This window comes from Stegostoma tigrinum, chromosome 37 (assembly GCF_030684315.1).
Source record: "Stegostoma tigrinum isolate sSteTig4 chromosome 37, sSteTig4.hap1, whole genome shotgun sequence".
Lineage (NCBI taxonomy): Eukaryota > Metazoa > Chordata > Chondrichthyes > Orectolobiformes > Stegostomatidae > Stegostoma > Stegostoma tigrinum.
In genome coordinates this window covers 6866693-6886092 of record NC_081390.1, presented here as the reverse complement: position 1 = coordinate 6886092, position 19400 = coordinate 6866693, and the positions used below count along the sequence as shown (strand labels likewise).

General features: G+C 42.4%; 1 protein-coding gene across 3 annotated transcripts in view; it reads right to left on the bottom strand.

Moving 5' to 3' along the window:
• Window positions 1–19400, bottom strand: part of LOC125467419 (transmembrane protein 150A) — a 93647-nt gene that overhangs the window by 71565 nt on the left and 2682 nt on the right. For 2 of the 3 annotated variants that reach the window (XM_048563221.2, XM_048563220.2), the window contains exon 3: window positions 7222–7269. The exons of the other annotated variant lie outside the window; for it this stretch is intronic. In XM_048563221.2, the coding sequence (XP_048419178.1) occupies window positions 7222–7269 (48 nt within the window). The remainder of the gene's footprint in view (window positions 1–7221; window positions 7270–19400) is intronic. 3 annotated transcript variants of the gene reach the window in all.

The following is a 19400-nucleotide window of genomic DNA, read 5'->3' as shown; positions in this document are numbered from 1 at the left end:
GACTGTACTGATTGTGCCAGTTCCCTGAGTGTGAGATGTGTAAAGGGATAATATTTGCATTGGCACCAGTGTCAAACTGACATAACCGGCACGTTCTCCACTCCTTTGGGATATATCACATGGACAAAGGTAAAGGTGTCAGCTTTTCTAAAGGTGTCCATGCAGTAGGTCAGGTTTACCATGTGTACAATGTAACGGTCTCTAAGTGGTAATGTTGTGGTTAGCACTTGGACTTTGTGGAAATGATGGGTGCCATAGACAGAACTAGGGAAGCTCTTTGGCATCATTCCTCGGTTGGCCCTTCTTCACATGTTGCTGTGGAGCATTAGACTGTGCTTTCATTTTTGTGAAGCAACTCGACTTTCTACACATTCTAGCCCAATGTCATCCAACAGAACGTAACTGTCACCTGTCACGAAATGCTGGGCACTCTCTTGGCTGGTGAGAGAAGTCACATCTCACATAACGTTCCAATCAGCCTGTTCATGGCTGGAATATTTATTCCAGAGTCAAGCAGTTCCAGATGTCATTGGCCTGGCACAATTACTTCAACCTTCCATTGTTCTTCTAGCACAGTGTCAATGGGATTTACTTTGGGTTTGTGCCTTTCAGAAAAGTTTGATCAATGTGGGGGCAATGATCAGATTGATAAGCCTTTTGGCTCAGTCACAGAGTCATAGAATCGACTTTGATGTAATCATTGTCCACATGTTCGGGTAAATACCCCTACCTACAAATTGCTCAATGGTTTCACCTGAGCGTTGGAGGTACAACATGAACTCAAGCCAATGTATTCTGAAAGTGATTTGAACTGAGTTGGTGTTTTAAGATCTGGAAACTTGTCAGGAGTTTTGTGGTCATCATCTGAAAAACTGGAGGATTTTACTTTTCTTTTCCCTTTAGTGCGCAAAATGAGAAGAAGTTTAATCGCCAGTCATTCTTTGTCAGCTACCTGATGATCCATAAAGATTAATACTTTTTTCAAATAACTGAAATTTTGACAGAATGTCAAAGGTGTGCCAATCCACAGTTAAGTACTTGCCTTCCATTTCTCTTTGCAGTCTGTTCATTTTTTTAAGAAGTAGAGTGCAGTGTTTGATTATTTCTTTTGCCAGCTTTGTCCTTCTCTTCTCTTTTTTAACCTTTTCTGTCTCTTTTTCTTTTCAATTTTTCCCTCATTTTACTCTTCAAAAGTAACAGACTGAAGTCTTCCAATGGCAGTGACACCAAAATGGAGATCCCAGCAATGTCACATGTAACTCTTTTGGAGTTTTCATGCAGATTTCCTTTTTAACAATGTTGTGAAATGGACGGACATCCGTGCAGAGGAAGCAGACAACCAGAAGAGCAGCCTTTTTATTCAACTATAACTGTGCCTCAAATGCCCTGATGAAGAAGAGTCTCTCTGCACTATCTTAGGAGTCCTGGAAATCCAGAGGGGTCCAGAGGAATTTTGCAGGGTTAGGCCACCAAAGATAGTGCAGAAGCATGACCTTCAGCAAAGGTCAGCTACTTACAATCATAGATCCTGAAAATAAGGTCTACTAGAAACTAGAAAGGACTGTAATGTTAACTTTTAACTTTATTTATTTTTCTACTTATTCTAAGAATAACGGTAATGCTTCACTTTTAACTTTGTTTCTCTATATGACGACTTTTACCTAAGTTTTGTACCCAGGTACCTTTCAAGAACGATGGAAGTTTGAAGAAATTGTGCCAGGCCAATGACATCTGGAACTGCTTGACTCTAGAATAAATATTCCAGCCATGAACAGGCTGAGTGGAACATTATGTGAGATGTGACTTCTCTCACCAGCCAAGACAGTGTCCACCATTTCATGACAAATAACAGTTATGTTCTGTTGGATGACATTGGTCTAGAATGTGTAGAAAATCCAGTTGCAGTAACATTGTGTACCAATCATTGTATTCTTATACAACTGTGCTTGACTACATGACAATAAAGCTTAAATCAAATCAAATCAAGGCTGCTGCACATCTGTATTAATTGTATTGGAACTTCAGCTCTAAATTTGGGCAAATCGGTCGGTAATTTTTAGGAAAGAGACTTTTCTCAACTGTAACATTGTTGTCACCTGTTCAGTCTTCAGCATTCACTTACTGCTACTAACTATCAGTCACAATAGGAGGTTGTAGGCTTGCTTGCCGAGCCAGTCGGTTTGGTTGCAAAAGTTTTGTCACCTTGCTAAGTAACATCCCAATCTACAAATCCCCTTGAAATCTTTAAATCACAATAAGAATTTAGTGTTCCCTTGCTGCCATCATGATGATGTTCATTTCTTACCATTTATTAGCCACACACAACCTATACCACAGACGTTGAGTCAGATATCTTGAAACTTATTTACACTACTAGTCAGAAGTCTGTAATATCACAAGCTTACATACATAGTCTGGGTTCAATGCTTATTAGTGTGACTATATATTTCACACACAACCAATCAATTGACTACACTAGTTTCATTACACAGAGAGAGGGGCTGAAGGTGAGGCAGTTACCTTTATTACTGGAGCGTCACATGTTCTGATACCATGGAACTGTCTTAAAGATACAGGCCTGTCAAGTCTGGAATCTATGCCATAATACAACAACATGAACAAGTAAAATAATCACCTTCAGATTGAATCAGGTCCTATAGAGAATTATTGGTTTTCAAACAAACTCAAGTCTGGGGTAAATAGTTTTAAGTTTAATTTTTAAGGCACGCTTGACCTCTCTGCTACATTCCTGAGCCATTAAGAAAACATCAGAGTTCAGGAAGAATCTCATTAGTGTGGCGTTGGCTGTACACTCTACTGTAGAGGCTGAAACCACCCAAGCTTTTCCATTCAGTTCAATGAATACGAGCCCTCAAACAAGCTGCAGGTCAAAGACAGTTATGTCTTTCGAAGCACATGGAAGCTAACCAGAGTTCAGATTAGCATCCAGCCTAGTGTATCAGAATTGTGCAGCTGCTTGGATTTATGGGGTCTGTCATTCAATGGGAGACATTTACCAGCAACCGATTAGCTGCCAGGAATGCAGTGTGGCCACTGTTCTGTTTTAACATGGACTGGATAAGAACGAGGTGGAGGGAGGGAAAGAAAAAGAGAAGGAGATAAGAAAAGCTTATATGTGCATGCATTTTCAATGTAATAAAACATTCCAAGGCACTTCACAGGAGTACCATAAAACCAAATATGATACTGTGCCAAAAAAAATTAGGATAGTTGACCAATTCTTTTTATTCACTCAGTGATGTGGATTGGGCCAGTATTTATTGCCTGTTCCTAGCTGCCCTTTGACAAGGTGGTGGTGAACTGCCTTCTCAAACTGGTGCAGTCCATGTACTGTAGGTTGACCTATAATGCCCTTAGGGAGTGAATTCCAGGATATTGACCCAGTAACACTAAATGAATAGCCATATATTTCCAAGTCAGGATGGTGAGTGGCTTGGAGAGGAACTTGCAAGTGGTGGTGTTCCCAGTATCTGCTGCCCTTGTCCTTCTAAATCGAAGTGTTTGTGGGTTTGGAAGGTGATGTCTAAGGATCTTGTGTGAATTCCTGCAGTGCACCTTGTAGACAGCACACACTGCTGCTACTGACAGTCAGTGGAGGAGGGACTGGATGCTTATAGACATGGTACCAATCAATCAGGCTGCTTTGTTCTGGATGATGTCAAGCTGTTTGAGTGTTGCTGGAGCTGCAACCATCCAGGCAAGTGGGGAGTGTTCTATCACACTCCTGACTTGTGCCTTGGAGATGGTGGACAGGCTTTGGAGAGTCAGGAGATGAAACAGGCAAGTTCAGGGAAAGTGGAGAGACAGCGATCTACAGGCAGCGAATTCCAAAGATGAATGCCGAGGAAACTGAGTATCCATCACCAAAAGGACAGCAATTATAATTGGGAAAGCACGAGGCCAAAGTTAGAAGGGAGCAGATATCTCAGAGAGTAGTGGGATAATAGGATATTTTTATTTATTCATTCACAGGATGTAGATGTCGCTGGCTGGACTAGAATTTTGTTTTTTTCCATTATTATCTGGACTGGAACCAGCTTGCCAGGACATTTCAGACAGACAGTCAGTTGAGAGTCAGCCATATTGCTGTCAGTCTGAAATCACACGATGCTCACGCCGAGTAAACATGGACAATGAATACGTATTATAGCAACTGTCAGTAAGCTAGCTTTATATTCCAGATTTCTTTTATTAAATTGAAGTCAATTTTCATTGTCTGCCATGATGAGATTCAAACTCACATCCCCAGAACATTAACCTGGGTTTCTGGATTACTATGCCAGTGATGTTATAACTACGTCACTACCTCTTCTCTTACAGAAAGGGGAAGGTCATGTGTGGATTTGAAAACAAGATTGAGAATTTTAAAATCAAGATGTTTCCTGATTGGAAATGAATTAGCAAGCACAAGCAGCAATAGTGTATTTGGACTTGCTGCAAGTTTAAGACCTCAAGTTGACCGAAGTTAGAAGGTGGGAGACTGACAAGGAGCACTCTGAAATAGAAACATGGACAGGGGTAGCACAGGATTCCAATGTCAGAGGACTAATAGCTGGTTTCATAGCCCCGACTGAGAGTCAAGGTGATGCCCTTCTTCCTATGTGCCAGGTACAACAAAACTGACGCTGAGAATTATGGAGTATGATGAGAAGTCCAAAGTCTTGGTTCATGTTGGAGCCAAAAACCAAGCATTAGTAAAAGCAAACTCATTACCGTAATACCAGAGCAATGGGCTGTTCCCTCATCAGAGAAAGAGATGACTGGTGATAGTTTAATCTGAGGGTCGCCATGTATTAGGTGAGGGAAGAGGTTCAGTAGGAAAGTCGTTCATGGTAACTTCAGCTGGTGTAGGAATTAAACCCATGCTGTTGACGTCACTCTGCATTATAAACCAGCTATCCAGCCAACTGAGCTAACTGACCTTCCCCTGAGGATCAGATAGGTCTGAGAGGTAGAAACTAGGAGATGGATGAAATAGCAGCATCTCAAAGGCAGCAATAAAGACCTTCTCACACATGCTCATCAGTATAAGAATAGCAACACGACTGGAATAATTGTCTGGCTGCAGGGATAACATCGGAGGGAAGGTACCAGATTCCAGGACTAAGACAGGTACAGCTTGTGCCTGAATGAGGAATCTTCAAAGTCCTCACAAAGGAAACAATCGCGGCAGATTAGACTGAGATAGCAACGAGGAAGAAGCAAAAACTAAAATGAGTAAGGTTGGAGAGGCAAAAGTACAACAGAGAAAAATGAAACATGCAGGAAATGATTAAAAACCAGATCAGAAGAAAGGACAAGTGAAAAAGGAGGTATTTAAGAAGGTACAATCAAGATTTAAGTGACCACACAAAAGATTGGAAACAGAATTGAAGAACTAGACACATGCATCATGAGGGAAGGGCACAATCTCAATCAGGAATTTCCTTTATCTTATTTTTTATGTATTCTTTCATGGGGATGTTGGTTCAATGATAAAGCCAGTATTTGTTCACCATTCCTAATTATTCTTGAGCTGAGTGTCTTGCTGGGCCATTTCAGAGGGCAGTTAAGAATCAAACACAGTGCTGTGGGTCCTTGGGTCACTTGTAGGCCAGACTGGGTAAGAATGGCAGGTTTCCTTCTCTAATGTGAGCTACAGGGTTTTTCTGACAATCAATGACAGTTTCATGATCACCATTAGTGAGATTAGTTGTTCTCATTGTAGATTTATTAATTTAATTCAAATTCCACAGCAGTGATGGTGAGATTTGAACTCATGCTTCAAAACATTAGTCCAAGCCACCAGGTTACTGTTCTAGTGGCAGTAAGATATGTCAGAAACTCCTATTTTCATGCCTAAAGACAAGCTCGCTCGGTGATTAGCACTGCTGCCTCAGCACCAGGGGCCCAGGTTCGATTCCAGCCTTAAGTGACTGTGTGGAGTTTGCACATTCCCCCTATGTCCGCGTGGGTTTCCTCTGGTGCTCCAGTTTCTTCCCACAGTCCAAAGATAGATTGGGCATGCTAAACTGCCCATCGTGTTCAGTGATGTGTAGTTTAGGTGGGTTATAGTGGATGGGTCTGGTGCTCCGAGGGTCGGTATGGACTTGTTGGGCTGAAGGGCCTGTTTCCACACTGTAGGGAATCTAAAATCTAAACATTGTTCCTATAGAAAGATGACCAGAATTGTACGCAGTATTCTAAAAGTAGTCTCACCAAATGTCCTCTGTAGCAGTAACATGACATTCCAACTCCTATACTCAATGTTCTGGTCAATGATGGCAAGCATGCCAAATGCCTTCTTCACCACCTTTTCTGTCTGTGACTCCACTTTCAAGGAACAATGCAGCTGCACCCCTAGGTCTCTTTGTTCAGTAACAGTCGCCAGGGCCCTACTAGCACCTCACCCATAGATGTCAATGATACAAATATCTCAGTAACGAGCCTCGCAAATCCCCTCCCTAGCTTACCACGGAGTTCTGGGAAACACCTCAAGGTCCTGGGGATTTATCTACCTTTATGCATTTTAAGATCTCCATCACCTCCTCTTCTGTAATATGAACTCTTTTCAAGTCATGCCTATGTATTTTCCCAAGTTCCCCAGCTTCTATTTCCTTCTCCAATAGTAAAACACAGGTGGACTGATCCTGTGATGAACAGCTTGTGCTGCCGTTTTCTAGCCAAGTGACCAACATTAGAACAGGCGAAAGTCAGTCCCAATCAACATCTATCAATATCAACATAATCTATCAGAAGGCACATGGGGACTGAGCAGATATTGTCAGTTTGATGTGGGCAACTCCACAGGATAGATATAAAAACACAGGAAATGGGAACAGGGCTAGCACATTTGGTTCATCAAATCTGCTCCAACATTCAATGGATCATAGCTCATCTTCCACCTCAAGGTCACTTTCCTGTACTTTCCTCATATCCATTAATGTCTATCAATCTCTGTCCTGAAAATACTCAATGACCAAGCTCCCCAAATCTTCTGGGGTACAGAGTCCCAAAGATTCACTTCCCTCTGAGTGAAAAACATTAATCCTCAGCTCCACCCTAAATAGCGTACTCTTTACTCTTGTGTATCCTGGCCCTAGACTAACAACCCCTCAACCCCCAACCCAGTTTGCAATCTCACACACACAGCTGGGAAGCCCAAAACAGCTGTTTTCCCCATCCCTCTACAACAAAGAGATAAATGCCAGGGTACCATACCAGTTATCCACAGGGCAAACATGGTGATTCCGTACTGCCACCGCATACCTGTTCAAAACAAATCAGAAGGCAGTCAGTCAATTGGTCATTCCATTCCTCCATTTCTTTCCTCAGCACCACCAGCAACTCGGCACGTCCCAGCGACGGCTAGTGGAGGGTGCAAACAGAAATCTCAAGTTAACTCACATAGACCCGAGAAGGCCATTCAGCGTTTCAAGCCCAATCCAGCTTTCAGTTTCTGATCTGCTTCTTAACTCTGCCTGCCCACTTTGCTTCCTGAACACTTGATGCCTTAGCTTAACAGAACTGTATCTATCTCAGTTTGACCACTCTGCAGCATTTGGGCAGCATGGAGAGACAACAGTTCGAAATTTCTGCTCCCCCACTGACATTAACCTGACTGCTGATGGTCTAATTTTAAAGCTGTGTCCCATTATCCTGAACCCTGCCAGCACAGGCCAAGGTTTTCCTGTGTACAATTTGCACCTTTCACATTTAATTTACATTTGACGATAACTGAACAGTGACGCAGGCACCAGTGTGCCTGTGCAGTTTTAAACAAAGTGGTAACGATAACCCACTGTATAGTGAGAGTTGATGGGAATTCACTCAAATAACAAAAGCTAATCAGTGTCTATATTGTATAACTTCAATTTTCTGCTATATCAGAATAATTCATGTACAAAATGTTCTGTCCTGGAAAGAGCCTCGCATCCAACAGATACCATCATATCAGCTTAGCTCAATGTCATTAGGCCATAGGTTCAGCTTCTGTTGTCGGATGGGGGGCCTGTAATCAAGGCTGACACTTTAGCACAGACTGAAGGAGCTCTGCATTATTAAAGATGCAAACAGTACAAATGTTGAACCCAAATCGTACACAACCTGGCAAAAGGATGTAAAAGATTGAATGACATTACATGAGGAAAAGCAACTTACCATAGTACCTGTGTGGCAAAAAGTGAGTATGTGGGGGCAGAAAGTGATTAGGAAGGCAAATGGAATAAGACATACAAGTCAATTAGAGACTATTCAACCCACCCGAGCTTGCTCCAACTTTCAATGAGATCGTGGCTAATCATTAATCCTCAACTCCACTTTTCCCATTAACTCTTAGTTCCCTTACTGATTAAAAATCTGTCTATCTCAGCCTGGAATATAATTAATAAGCTAGCCTCTAAGATCCTCTGTGGTAAATGATTCCACAGGTTCACAACCACCTGTTGTCTTTTCTTGCAAGGCAGATGACAGTAAATCAGGAAGGTTTTGCTAAAATTGTGCATGCTGTTGGTTAGACAACATCTCAAGTACTGCGATCAGAGATAATGGGAACTGAAGATGCTGGAGAATCCAAGATAACAAAGTGTGGAGCTGGATGAACACAGCAGGCCAAGCAGCATCTTAGGGTCTGATGAAGGGTCTAGGACCGAAACGTCAGCTTTTGTGCTCCTAAGATGCTGCTTGGCCTGCTGTGTTCATCCAGCTCCACACTTTGTCATCTCAAGTACTGTGTAGAGTTTTGTCTCTTTACTTGAAAAAGGATCAAAAGGCATTAGAAGTAGTTCAGAGGAACTGATTTAATTTCTATCACATGACTTATTCCTGGAATGAAGCAGTTATTTCATAAGGAAAAGCTTGATGTTATGATCTTATAATATTATATTCTTATATCATTATGATCTTATGATGTCTGATCTTAAAGGTTCCAGTGGAATTTAGTGTAACTATAGCAGACCTTTATTAATATATAAAATCCTGAACAGAGTTGACAGGATGGATGTTGAAAGAATGTTGCCCTTTATGGGAGAGACAAGAAGTAGAGGATACTCTTTAGGAATAAGAGACCTCCGATTTATCATGGAAACGAGAAGTTTCTTTTCTCTCAGATAGTCATGAATCAAAAGGATTTACTTCCCCCGACACCCGTGGAGGCAAGTCTTTTGATTATTTTTTTAAGGCTGAGTTAGATTCTTGACCAACAAGAGAGTCAAACAGTATAGGTGGATAGGAAAGTGGAGTTGAAGCCATTATCAAATCAGCTGTGATTCTATTAACAGGCAGAACAGGTTCGATGGGCTGAATGGTTGACTTCTGCTTATAATTTGTATGTAACGACTAGAGGCAAAACAGAGAGCTCTTGTGGTGCTGTGGTACTGTCCCAACCTCCGAACCTGGGCCTCCCAGCTCAAAGTCCCACCTACACCAGAGGCATGCAACAATACTTTTGAACAGTGTATTTATAAAATACCTGAAAGCAAAACTGAGAACTCGGTCATTTAGCTCATTGTAGTTGGTGAGACTTTGATGGCAAATGTCTGCCATCTTTGACTTCAATATAATCAACCGCACTTCAAAAGTACTTGATTTTGAAGCACTTTTGAATTTCCAATGGGTGAAAAGTGTTAATGTAAATACTATGTTTTATCCTGTTCTTGCCAACTGGGTAGTCAAAAGATTCCTGGCTGGTTAGTAAGAGAGAACCCTTCAGTTGCTGGTCTGGCAGAGTCCAAGTACCTCGCTTGGTTGCACTACTGCCTGGGAGCTGGATGACCCTGGGTTCAAAACTGATTCTGGGTCGAGTTGGCCACAGAGAAGCATTCACACAGCTCAAAGTAAATTCTTAATTAGAGTGAAAATTTCTTCTAATGTTCCATATCCTTCTCCAAAGAGAGTAACGAGTGTAAAGATACATTATTACAAAATTGTTTTTCAATCAAGATAATCTTTAGGAAGCAGGTGACGCCAAAGAAAATGAAGTTTGCTTTTTGGATGAAAATGCAAGCTTGATTTATTCTAAGACGTCTTTGCAAATTACTGAAAGTAACACCAACTTCTGGAACCTGTGAGAAACCCTCAAGTTTGTGCTTTCAGTTCCCCTTAGGCTTGGGAGCAATAATGACTATTTATCTTGGAGTTGGCTCCCAGTGATAATGACTCAGTTTTCAACTTAAACATCTTTTCACTGCAGTCTACAAATGTTTAACCAGTTCCACATTAAAGGCAGTGTGGCAGATTTTAAATACAGACATAGATCCAGACATTATTTGAGAACAACCACCACCTACAAGGCACAAGTTAGGAGTGTGATGAAATACTTGGCTATGTGACAACAATACTCAGAAAGCTTGTCAACATTCATAGCAAAGCAGCCTATTTGTTCAGTTCCCCATGCACCACTTTAAACATTTACTCCGTGCCCCTCTGATGCACAAAGGTTGCAGTGCATACCGTCTAGAAAATACACTGCAACAGCTTGTCCTGGTTCCTTCAACAGCACCTTCCAAGCCTGCCATCTCTACCACCTCGAAGGGCAAGGGCAGAAAACGCAAAAGAACACTGTCTGCAAGTTCCCCTCAATGTCACACGTTATCCTGACTTGGAAATCTATCCCTGTTCCTTTGCTGCCACTGGAGTATCTACAAAATGTGGACTCCCTGGTGGTTTCAAGAAGGCAGATCACCACCACTCATTCCAGGGCCTATTTAGCAACATCCACAACCCATAACTGAATAAAGAAAGTGGAAGGGAGAAAGTGTGACACAAGGCTGGGGTGTATGATTTCCAGATGGCGCTCAGGAGACGTTTCAAAGCTCTGGTCTTGTATCCAGAGCTGACTGATTTAAGGGATATTTCCAACCCTCTATTTAGTGAGATAGCTGAGGAGGTGTGAGCTCTGCAAAGCAGCAAACAAAGCCAGAAAAGGCAAAGCAGAAATGTATTGACAGGCAAACAGGCTGATTCTGGAAGGACACAGCTCTGAGCAGAGAGGGAGAGTGGAGGGAGTGTCATGGTGTTGGAGAGTCACCTGGAATTGATACCTAGGGGGAGGACACAGCTCTGAGCAGAGAGGGAGAGTGGAGGGAGTGTCGTGGTGTTGGAGAGTCACCTGGAATTGATACCTAGGGGGAGGAGGGGAGTTGAATTTATCATGTTATCATGTTCAACAGGGAGGCCAATCATGGAGCAGCAGGGAGATTTGTGAGAGAGGCTGAGTTAGAGAACACTTCTCTCCTCCTGGCCCACAAGGAGAGCTGGAAAATTCTTCAGCCACTGGAACAGACTTGCCTCGCCTTGGTACAGTTGCTGCATTCCCACTGTCCTGGAAAACCAGCCAGCAGGCGACAAACCAAAAAATCTATTAAACGTTGAAGCATGCAGACTAATCAAAATATTTGATTGACTGACCTGCTTCTTGACAGCAGGTTAGGTATCTTTCCCTGAAGATGAAAACTTAACCCACAGCCTAACAACTGGCTATTGCAGCTTCCTCAAACAATTCAACAAAGTGCTGCAGTTTGTAATCCAACAGGAAATTCTTTTGCTCTAAACAATTTCTATTTGAGACACAAACCTCACTCCAAGATTCCCAAGCCTTGATTACTTTATCAGGCTTTGAGGAAAAGCATTTCAGGCTAAATCTTAAACTTCTTCAAAACAGACACTATCAGGAGTGTCAGATACACTGAATCTCACGCTGTGTGTATTAGTACATAGGAAATTATATCTCTCGGTACAGGCCTACAATTTAATGAGGGGACTTGAAAGCAGGCGTCTACCTTTGGGTAAGCTGTGTTTCCTTGAGGTTGATGAGGTCTGATCCATTGGGAGTTGGACAAAGATCAACTGAAGAAGGTACTCGACATCTAACAATAGAATTCCAGGTTCAAACTTTCTAAGCTGGTCCTGAATCTTGCTAAAGGGGAAAGTAAACATTTGCATGGCCTATGAGGAAAAGCCAAGGCAATGGTGTAAGTGAGTAAGCTAGCTTTTTCAATGAGACAGTCAGAGAGCAGTAGGATTCTCCTCTAGACCTGCAAGAGATTTCACTCCAGCAGCTCTCATTTTCAACAAAAAGAAGTTTGTTTCCCTTCTCTAGCTGCCATGGAGAGATGGACAGGAACTTACTGGGTTTATAATCATTTTGAACAGTTTCCTTTGAGAATGAACTTTAAATTTCACCTAAAGAACTACATTAGGACAGTATCAGAGTTTAAGATTGCACCTATCCTACAAATCATGATTACGGTAACTCTCAACGTCCACATCAATTCAGATACATCTGAAGAATACTGAGTTTCAACAGACATTAAGTATCAGCAGAGAGAGATTCCTTTACTATGTCCATCCGCAAAAAATTAAACCAAAACAAAAATCCCAATTTCATTTCTTCATTTTGAATGCAGAGGAACCTAAATGTCCTTGCACATGAACCACCGCACATTAACATTCAGTTTTGAGCAGTAAGGCGATATGGGAGCAGGGCAGGAAATTTGAGTTCATGTACATGTTTTTCCATGATAGCGAATGACGCACAATGTGACCTACTCCTCTACCTATTTCTCAGGTTTTTATCGACATTGATGGTGCACTTTCCAGCAAGTAGTGAATTTATTGATCTGAGTGGGATTTCAGGTTGTATGCTCAGCAGTTTCACACACCAGGTGGCATCCTAAACCTCAATGGCCTGCTAACATATATTCGTTACGAGCTGTCAATAAGCTGTTTATAATGATGCTCATCGTCAAATAATGGTCTTCAGGCACCAGCTGAAATGGGTATTCTTCCCTCGCATCTGTGAATAATTCTGAAGGCTTACTTCAACTACTCTAGAAAGACTCATTTGCATTGAAACGTTAGTCACCAGCTCCTTTTTAAAACTGTACTATTTAGTTTACATTGTCTCCCTTTACTCTTCCTCACAATAAACCTTAAGGGTAGATATTGTTAAGGGCAGGAAACACAGACTGAGTGACCGCATTACAGAGCACTGATGTTCTGTCCATAAAGATGACCCTGAACTTCCTTTTCTCTGCCACTTCAACAGCCACCATATTCGCTGGCCAACATTTGTATCTTGGGCTTGCAGTAGTGCTCCAGTGAGGCTCAGCGCAAGCTGAGAGAACAGCATCTCCTTTTCTGCTTGGGGACCCCACAACCTTCAGGACTCATTGTAGAGTTTAATCAATGTCGAGCCCGAACACCTGCTTCTAGGTCTATTACCTGCCCACACCCAGATCCTATATGGTCTGCTTTCAGTACAGCCGATCTATTTTTGACTATTCATAGTCTCCATTATCACCTATGTGGCTTCTCTTCTTCCCTAGCTTACCATCAACAATCCCTTTGTCTACCTATCCTTCTCTCTCTTTCTCTCTCTCTCTCTCTCTCACTGAGCTTCCTCTCTACCTATATGCTCACTTGTACCCCACCACACCCCCAGCAACCACCTCTCCCCGCTTCCCCCCCCCTCACACACACACACACACACCATCATCAGCATAAATGCTGCCTTTTCCTATCTGCTACCAGTTCAGAAGAAGGATCACTGGACTAGAAATGTTGACACCGTCTTCTCACCCCAGAGATTTCCCACTGCCAGACCTGCTCAGCCTCTCCAGCAATTGCTGATTTTGGTCATTTCAGAACTCCAGCGTCAGCATTTCTTTGTTTTCAGATGTTGATCAGCCTGTTCAGATAAGTTATGGTACATCTCTGGAGCAGGTGGGGCTCGAACCCGGATGTGCTCAGGGTTAGGGGCAACATCACTGCGCCACAAGAGCTCCTAAACTTGCAGGGTTGTGTCCCAGGCCCTTTCATTTTCAACTGCTTCATCAATGACCTTCCTGTCATCATAAGGTCAGAAGTGGGGGTGTTGGCTGATGCCTGCACAATGTTCAGCACCATTTGCAACTCCTCACAAACAGAAGCAGTCAAATGAAACAAGTTCTGGACAATATCCAGGCTTAAGCTGCTAAATGGGAAGTAACATTCAGGTCATACAGGACCCAGGCAATGACCAGCTCTAAGCAGAGAGAAGTTAACCATCACCCCTTGACATTCAATGGCATTTCTGTCACTCAATTTCCCCACTATCAACATCCTGGGGTTAGCATGCATCAGAAACTGAACTTGACCAGCCATATACATACTAACACACAAGAGCAAGTCCAAGGCTCAGAATTCTGCAGTGAGTAAATCGCCTCCTGACTTCCCAAAGACTGTCCACCATCTACAAGGCACAGGTGATTGGAACACTCCTTCATTGTTTAGAGGAGCGTGGATGCAACAACACTCAAGAAGCTCAGCACCATCCAGAATGAAGCAGCCCACCTGATCGGAACCTCGAACCTGTTCTCAAGAGCAATAAATGCTGACCAACCAGTAACACGCACATCCCATGAACAAACATTAAAACAACAACTTTGCACAAACAGCCTATGCTCAAATACAACATGGCAGGAATGTCTGTAAACATTTAAAACCAGCAAAAGTGGTTATAATTGCAAATGATCATTAAGGGATTTGGAGATCTTTAGTAATTCTACCTAATTCCATTAAATTTTTTTTCCATATGTTACTTTGAGTATACCTCGAAATCTGGAGTTGAGTAGCATAAAGGGCACCTGGAGCCACTGATTTAATTCAACCCAGCTCTAAAATTAAGGTAAATGATAGCTCTCCTGAGCAGTCCAAGCTGTAAGTGATCAGTCGAAATAAAAGGTTGTATCAAACCAACCACAAAACAAATTATGCAGTTCTCAAGCTCCAGTCTAAATGTTATCGCCTATCTGTTCACATTCCCAGCACTTCAAAGAAAAACAGGGGAATTCCTCCCTCCCAATGTCCGGTCAATGTTTGCCTTTAAACAGCATCAGCTGATTGGGAAACATATCAACCCAACACCAAGCACAAAACTGTGTTGAAGTAACTGTGTTGAGTGATTAATGTGGGCTAATCGGCAACCCTCCTCTCTCTATCTCGAGAGAGACTGGTACACGTGAACATACCTCTTCTCCACCCACTCCCAACAATATGGGTTCAGCAAATTAAAGTTCATCACTGCACTTCAAAACTATTTAAACATAGGACTTAGGAACAGGGAATACTTTCCAGCCCCTTAAGCCTGCTGCAACACTCAGTAAGATCAAGGTTGATCTGATTGTGCTCTTAGCTCACATTTTCCTGACAGGCCTTTGTAATCATAGCCTCATAGAGTCACACAACACAGAAACAGACCCTTCGGTTCTACAGATCCATGCCAAAAATAATCCCAAACTAAACTAGCCCAACCTGCCTGCTCCTGGTCCATATCCCTCCTAAACTTTTCCATTCACCTTCTTACCAAAATGTCTTTTAGACATTATGGTGCCCGCATCCAACACTTCTTCAGGAAGTTCATTCCACACGCAAACCACCCTGTGTAAAAAAAATTGCCCTGTCATGTTTTTTCTTTAAATCTCTCTCCTCTCACCTTAAAAAAAATGCCCCCTAGTCTTGAAACCTCCATCCTAGGGAAAAGACACATACCATTAACCTTATCTATATCCCCCAAGATTTTATAAACTTCTATAAGATCACCTCTCAGCCTCCTACACTCCAGTGAAAAACGTCTCAGCCTATCGAGCCTTTTGTTTTATAAATCAAATCTTCCATCCCCAGCAACATCCTGGTAAATCCCCTCTGAACACTCTCCAGCTTAATAATATCCTTCCTGTAACAGAGTGACCAGAACTGGACACAGTATTCCAGAAGAGGCCTCATCAATATCCTGCACAACCTCAACATGACTTCCCAACTTCTATACTCAAAGGACTGAGCAATAAAGACGTGTGCCAAATGCCTTTTTAAGCATATATGATGCAAACTTCAAAGAATTATGTGCCTGAACCCCTTGGCCCCTCTGTTCTTCAACACAACCCAAGGTCCCACCGTTAATTGTATAAGTCCATTGCCTATTTGTTATACCAAAATTCAATACCTCATGTTTATCTAAATTGAATGTGATCTGCCATTTTTCAGTCCATTGACTCACTTGGTCACAATCCCTTTGTAATCTTAGAAAACCTTCTTCACTGTCTACTATGCCAGCAATTTTGGTGTTGTCTGCAAACCTACTAACCTTGCTTTCTATACTCTCATCAAAATCATTTACATAAATGACAAATAAAAGAAGAGCTAGCTCCCTCAGAACACTGCTGGTGACAGGCCTTCAGTCCAAACAGCAACCCTCCACCATCATTCTCTGTCTCCTGTCTCCAACTGGCAAGCTCACCTTGAATCCCACGTGATCTAACTTTACTATCATGCAGAGCCTTGTCAAAGGCTTTATTAAAGTCCAAGTAAACAACATCGACAGCTCTGCCCTCACCAACCCTTTTGGTAACTTCCTGTAAAAACTCAATCCTTGATTCCTTTGTCCATCAAAAATCCATCTAGCTCAGCCTTGAATAAATTTAAAGACTCAAATGCCATAGTGCCCTGGGGAAGAGGATTCCACACTTAAATGACCATCTGAGAGAAAATAATTCTAATTTCCATATTAAAAAGGAGACCTCTTACTTATTAATCACCTTCCCTCATTTTAGTCTTCCCCACATGAGGACCCATCTTCCAGCTATTGACCCTGTCCAGACCCTTCAAGATCGTGAGATAACACGGTGTGATGTTGGATGAACACGGCAGGCCAAGCAACATCAAAGGAGCAGGAAAGCTTGATGTTTTGGGTCGGGGCCCTCCTTCAGTCCCGACCCAAAACATCAAGCTTTTCTGCTCCTCTGATGCTGGTTGGCCTGCTGTGTTCATCCAGCTTCACACCGTGTTATTTCAGATTCTCCAGCATCGGCAGTTCCTACTACCTCCCTTTAAGATCATACCTGTTCCAGTAAAGTCAGCTGACCTGAAAGAATTTTGGGGACCTTTTATGGTGTGTTTCTAACTACAGATTTTAATTCAGTGAATCATTTGATCTGCTTGAAGGCAAGGTTTACAGTTGAGTATCCAGTCAACTCTTGTTGGTTGCCTTGAGTTGCAGGCACGACCACGCTGATTCAAATGTCTGTCTCATGGGACAGGTCCATTTCTTGCCTTAACAACTCCCTCTATTCAACATCATTTGCGTGAGTCTAAATTTTCTGCTGAAATTATTTCAGGTCTCAGTAAGTATTTTAATTAAGAACAGGAAATTTGAGAAGTGTTGGGCAGTGGCTGGGAAGGGTTTTGGAGCCCCAAATGAGCAATTTGCAAGCCAGGTCTGAATCCCCAATGGGAGTTACACTTGACATGATGCCAAACCAAAATGTTGCAATGCTACCCCATCTGGGAATCTCAGTTAAGGTGACCATCTCCAGTTGCACCTATTCCTGGAGGTGATATCACATGACTGTCCCACCCTCTTAAACCACATCGCTCTCCTCCCTCGATCTTCACATCACTCCAAATACACTGCTGTTAACGTACACTGGTAGTGAAGGGAGTGAATGCTGAAAATGATACATATGGTGTCATTTAGGTCAGTTGTTTTGTCCTGGATGGAGTCGAGCATCTTGAACATTGCTGGATCTGGACTTTTCCAGGCAAGTGGGAAGTATTCTATCACATTCCTGACTTGTGTCTTTGGAGACGTCCATTTGAAATTTCCTTGTCTGTTTCTTAAATGAGAGGACATTTGCCCAAATGGGGAATGCTTTAACTTAAGACACAGAAAGGGAAGGTTTACATGACACGCCAATACAGATTGTATCAAACATTGGTAACAGCATGGCCTGTGTCAAGCCACAATAACAGTACATATAGTAATGACAACAGGACGCAGTGAAGCTTGTAATGAGAGAAGGTGACAGTGATGAGCATCAGGAGTAAGTGGCAGTACAAATAAAACCGACAGTGAATGACAGATTGCTATGATCTGTCAATGTCCCTGTTTTAGTGGGGTCCCACTCCACATCATTATAATCAACGTGCATGTTATTTGTAGACTGTGGTCTTATCTGTCACATATTGTAGATTCAGTCTATAGAGTCACTGGGTTTCAACTCAATCTGTGCCGTCACCAACTCTTGAGGAAATCTGTACTGCGAGCTCCTCTCACTTGTCTGCATTGTCACCTAGTCTCCCCAGTCACCTCTCGTTGGTCTGATCTCCACTACCACACAAACTATATTAATAGATGACCATCCAAACTCCCTGTTTCGCAAAGAATGAGTTACATTTAAATAGCACCTTTACACAGTATAAAGAAATTGAGAAATAAATTGAGCCACATGAGGAGATATTCAGACAGACATCCAGAAGGTTGGCCAAAACAGTTAGATTTTAAGAAGCGTGTTAAAGGATGAGAAAGAAAAGTAGAGGAGTGTATAAGCTTTGAGGAGGAATTTCAGAACTTGGGGCCTATTTCACCAAACACAGATGGCATGGCAGGGAAAATTATGGATGCACAATCCTCCAGGTTTGGAAGGTGACCGATACCTCAGGGGCTTGTGAGGATGGAGCAGATTACAGTGATGAGGCAGGATGAGGCTATGGAAGGATTTGAAATCAAGGATGAGAATTTGAGAATTAAACTGTCACAGGACCAGAAACCAATGCATGTCAGTGAGCACAGAAGTTGATAGGAGTAATAGGACAGAGTGTAAGTCAGGATATGGGATGCTGAGCTTAGCACAAGCTGCACTTTATTTAGATTTCAAGGTCGGTGGCTGTGCCAGGATTGCAGGGGACAGTTGAGTTGAGAGTGAGCATGAATGAGGGTTTCAGAAGGTGATACTGAAGTGAAGTCAGACAATGTCATAGAGGTGGAAATAAAGGATCTTAGAGGCAGCATGAGTCGGTGGTCAGAAGCTCATTCTCAGGGTCAAGTCCAACACCAAAGTTACAAACAATCTGGTTCAGCTCAGACTATTACCAGTGAGAGGGATAAAGTTAGCAACAAGAGAACAGAATGCGTGGCAGAAATAGAGACAAGACTCCAATCTTCCCAATATTTTGATTAGTGGAAACTTCAGGTCAGCCAAAGCTGCTATCAGGCAATCAGGGATGGTGGAAAGGTTGAGACAGTCGATGGGGATATCTGTAGATGTGTGGAAGCTGGTATTAAAACAGAAAGTGTTGGATAAACTCAGCAGGTCTGGCAGCATCTACGGAGGGAGAAACAGAGTGAGCATTTCAATTCCTACATGACTCTTCTTCAGAACTGATGGGTTTTGTATCAGAGTAAAAAATGGTGGAGAGGAACAAGTGGAATAGAAGGGAAGGTTACAGGTCAAAGGCTGTAAACTGTTTAAGCAGAAGTAAGATGTCATTCTGCAACTTGCACTGGACTTCCCTGGAACAATGTAACATGCCTAGGGCAGAAATGTTAGCACGAGAGCAAGATGGTGTATATTAAAATAACACAGTAC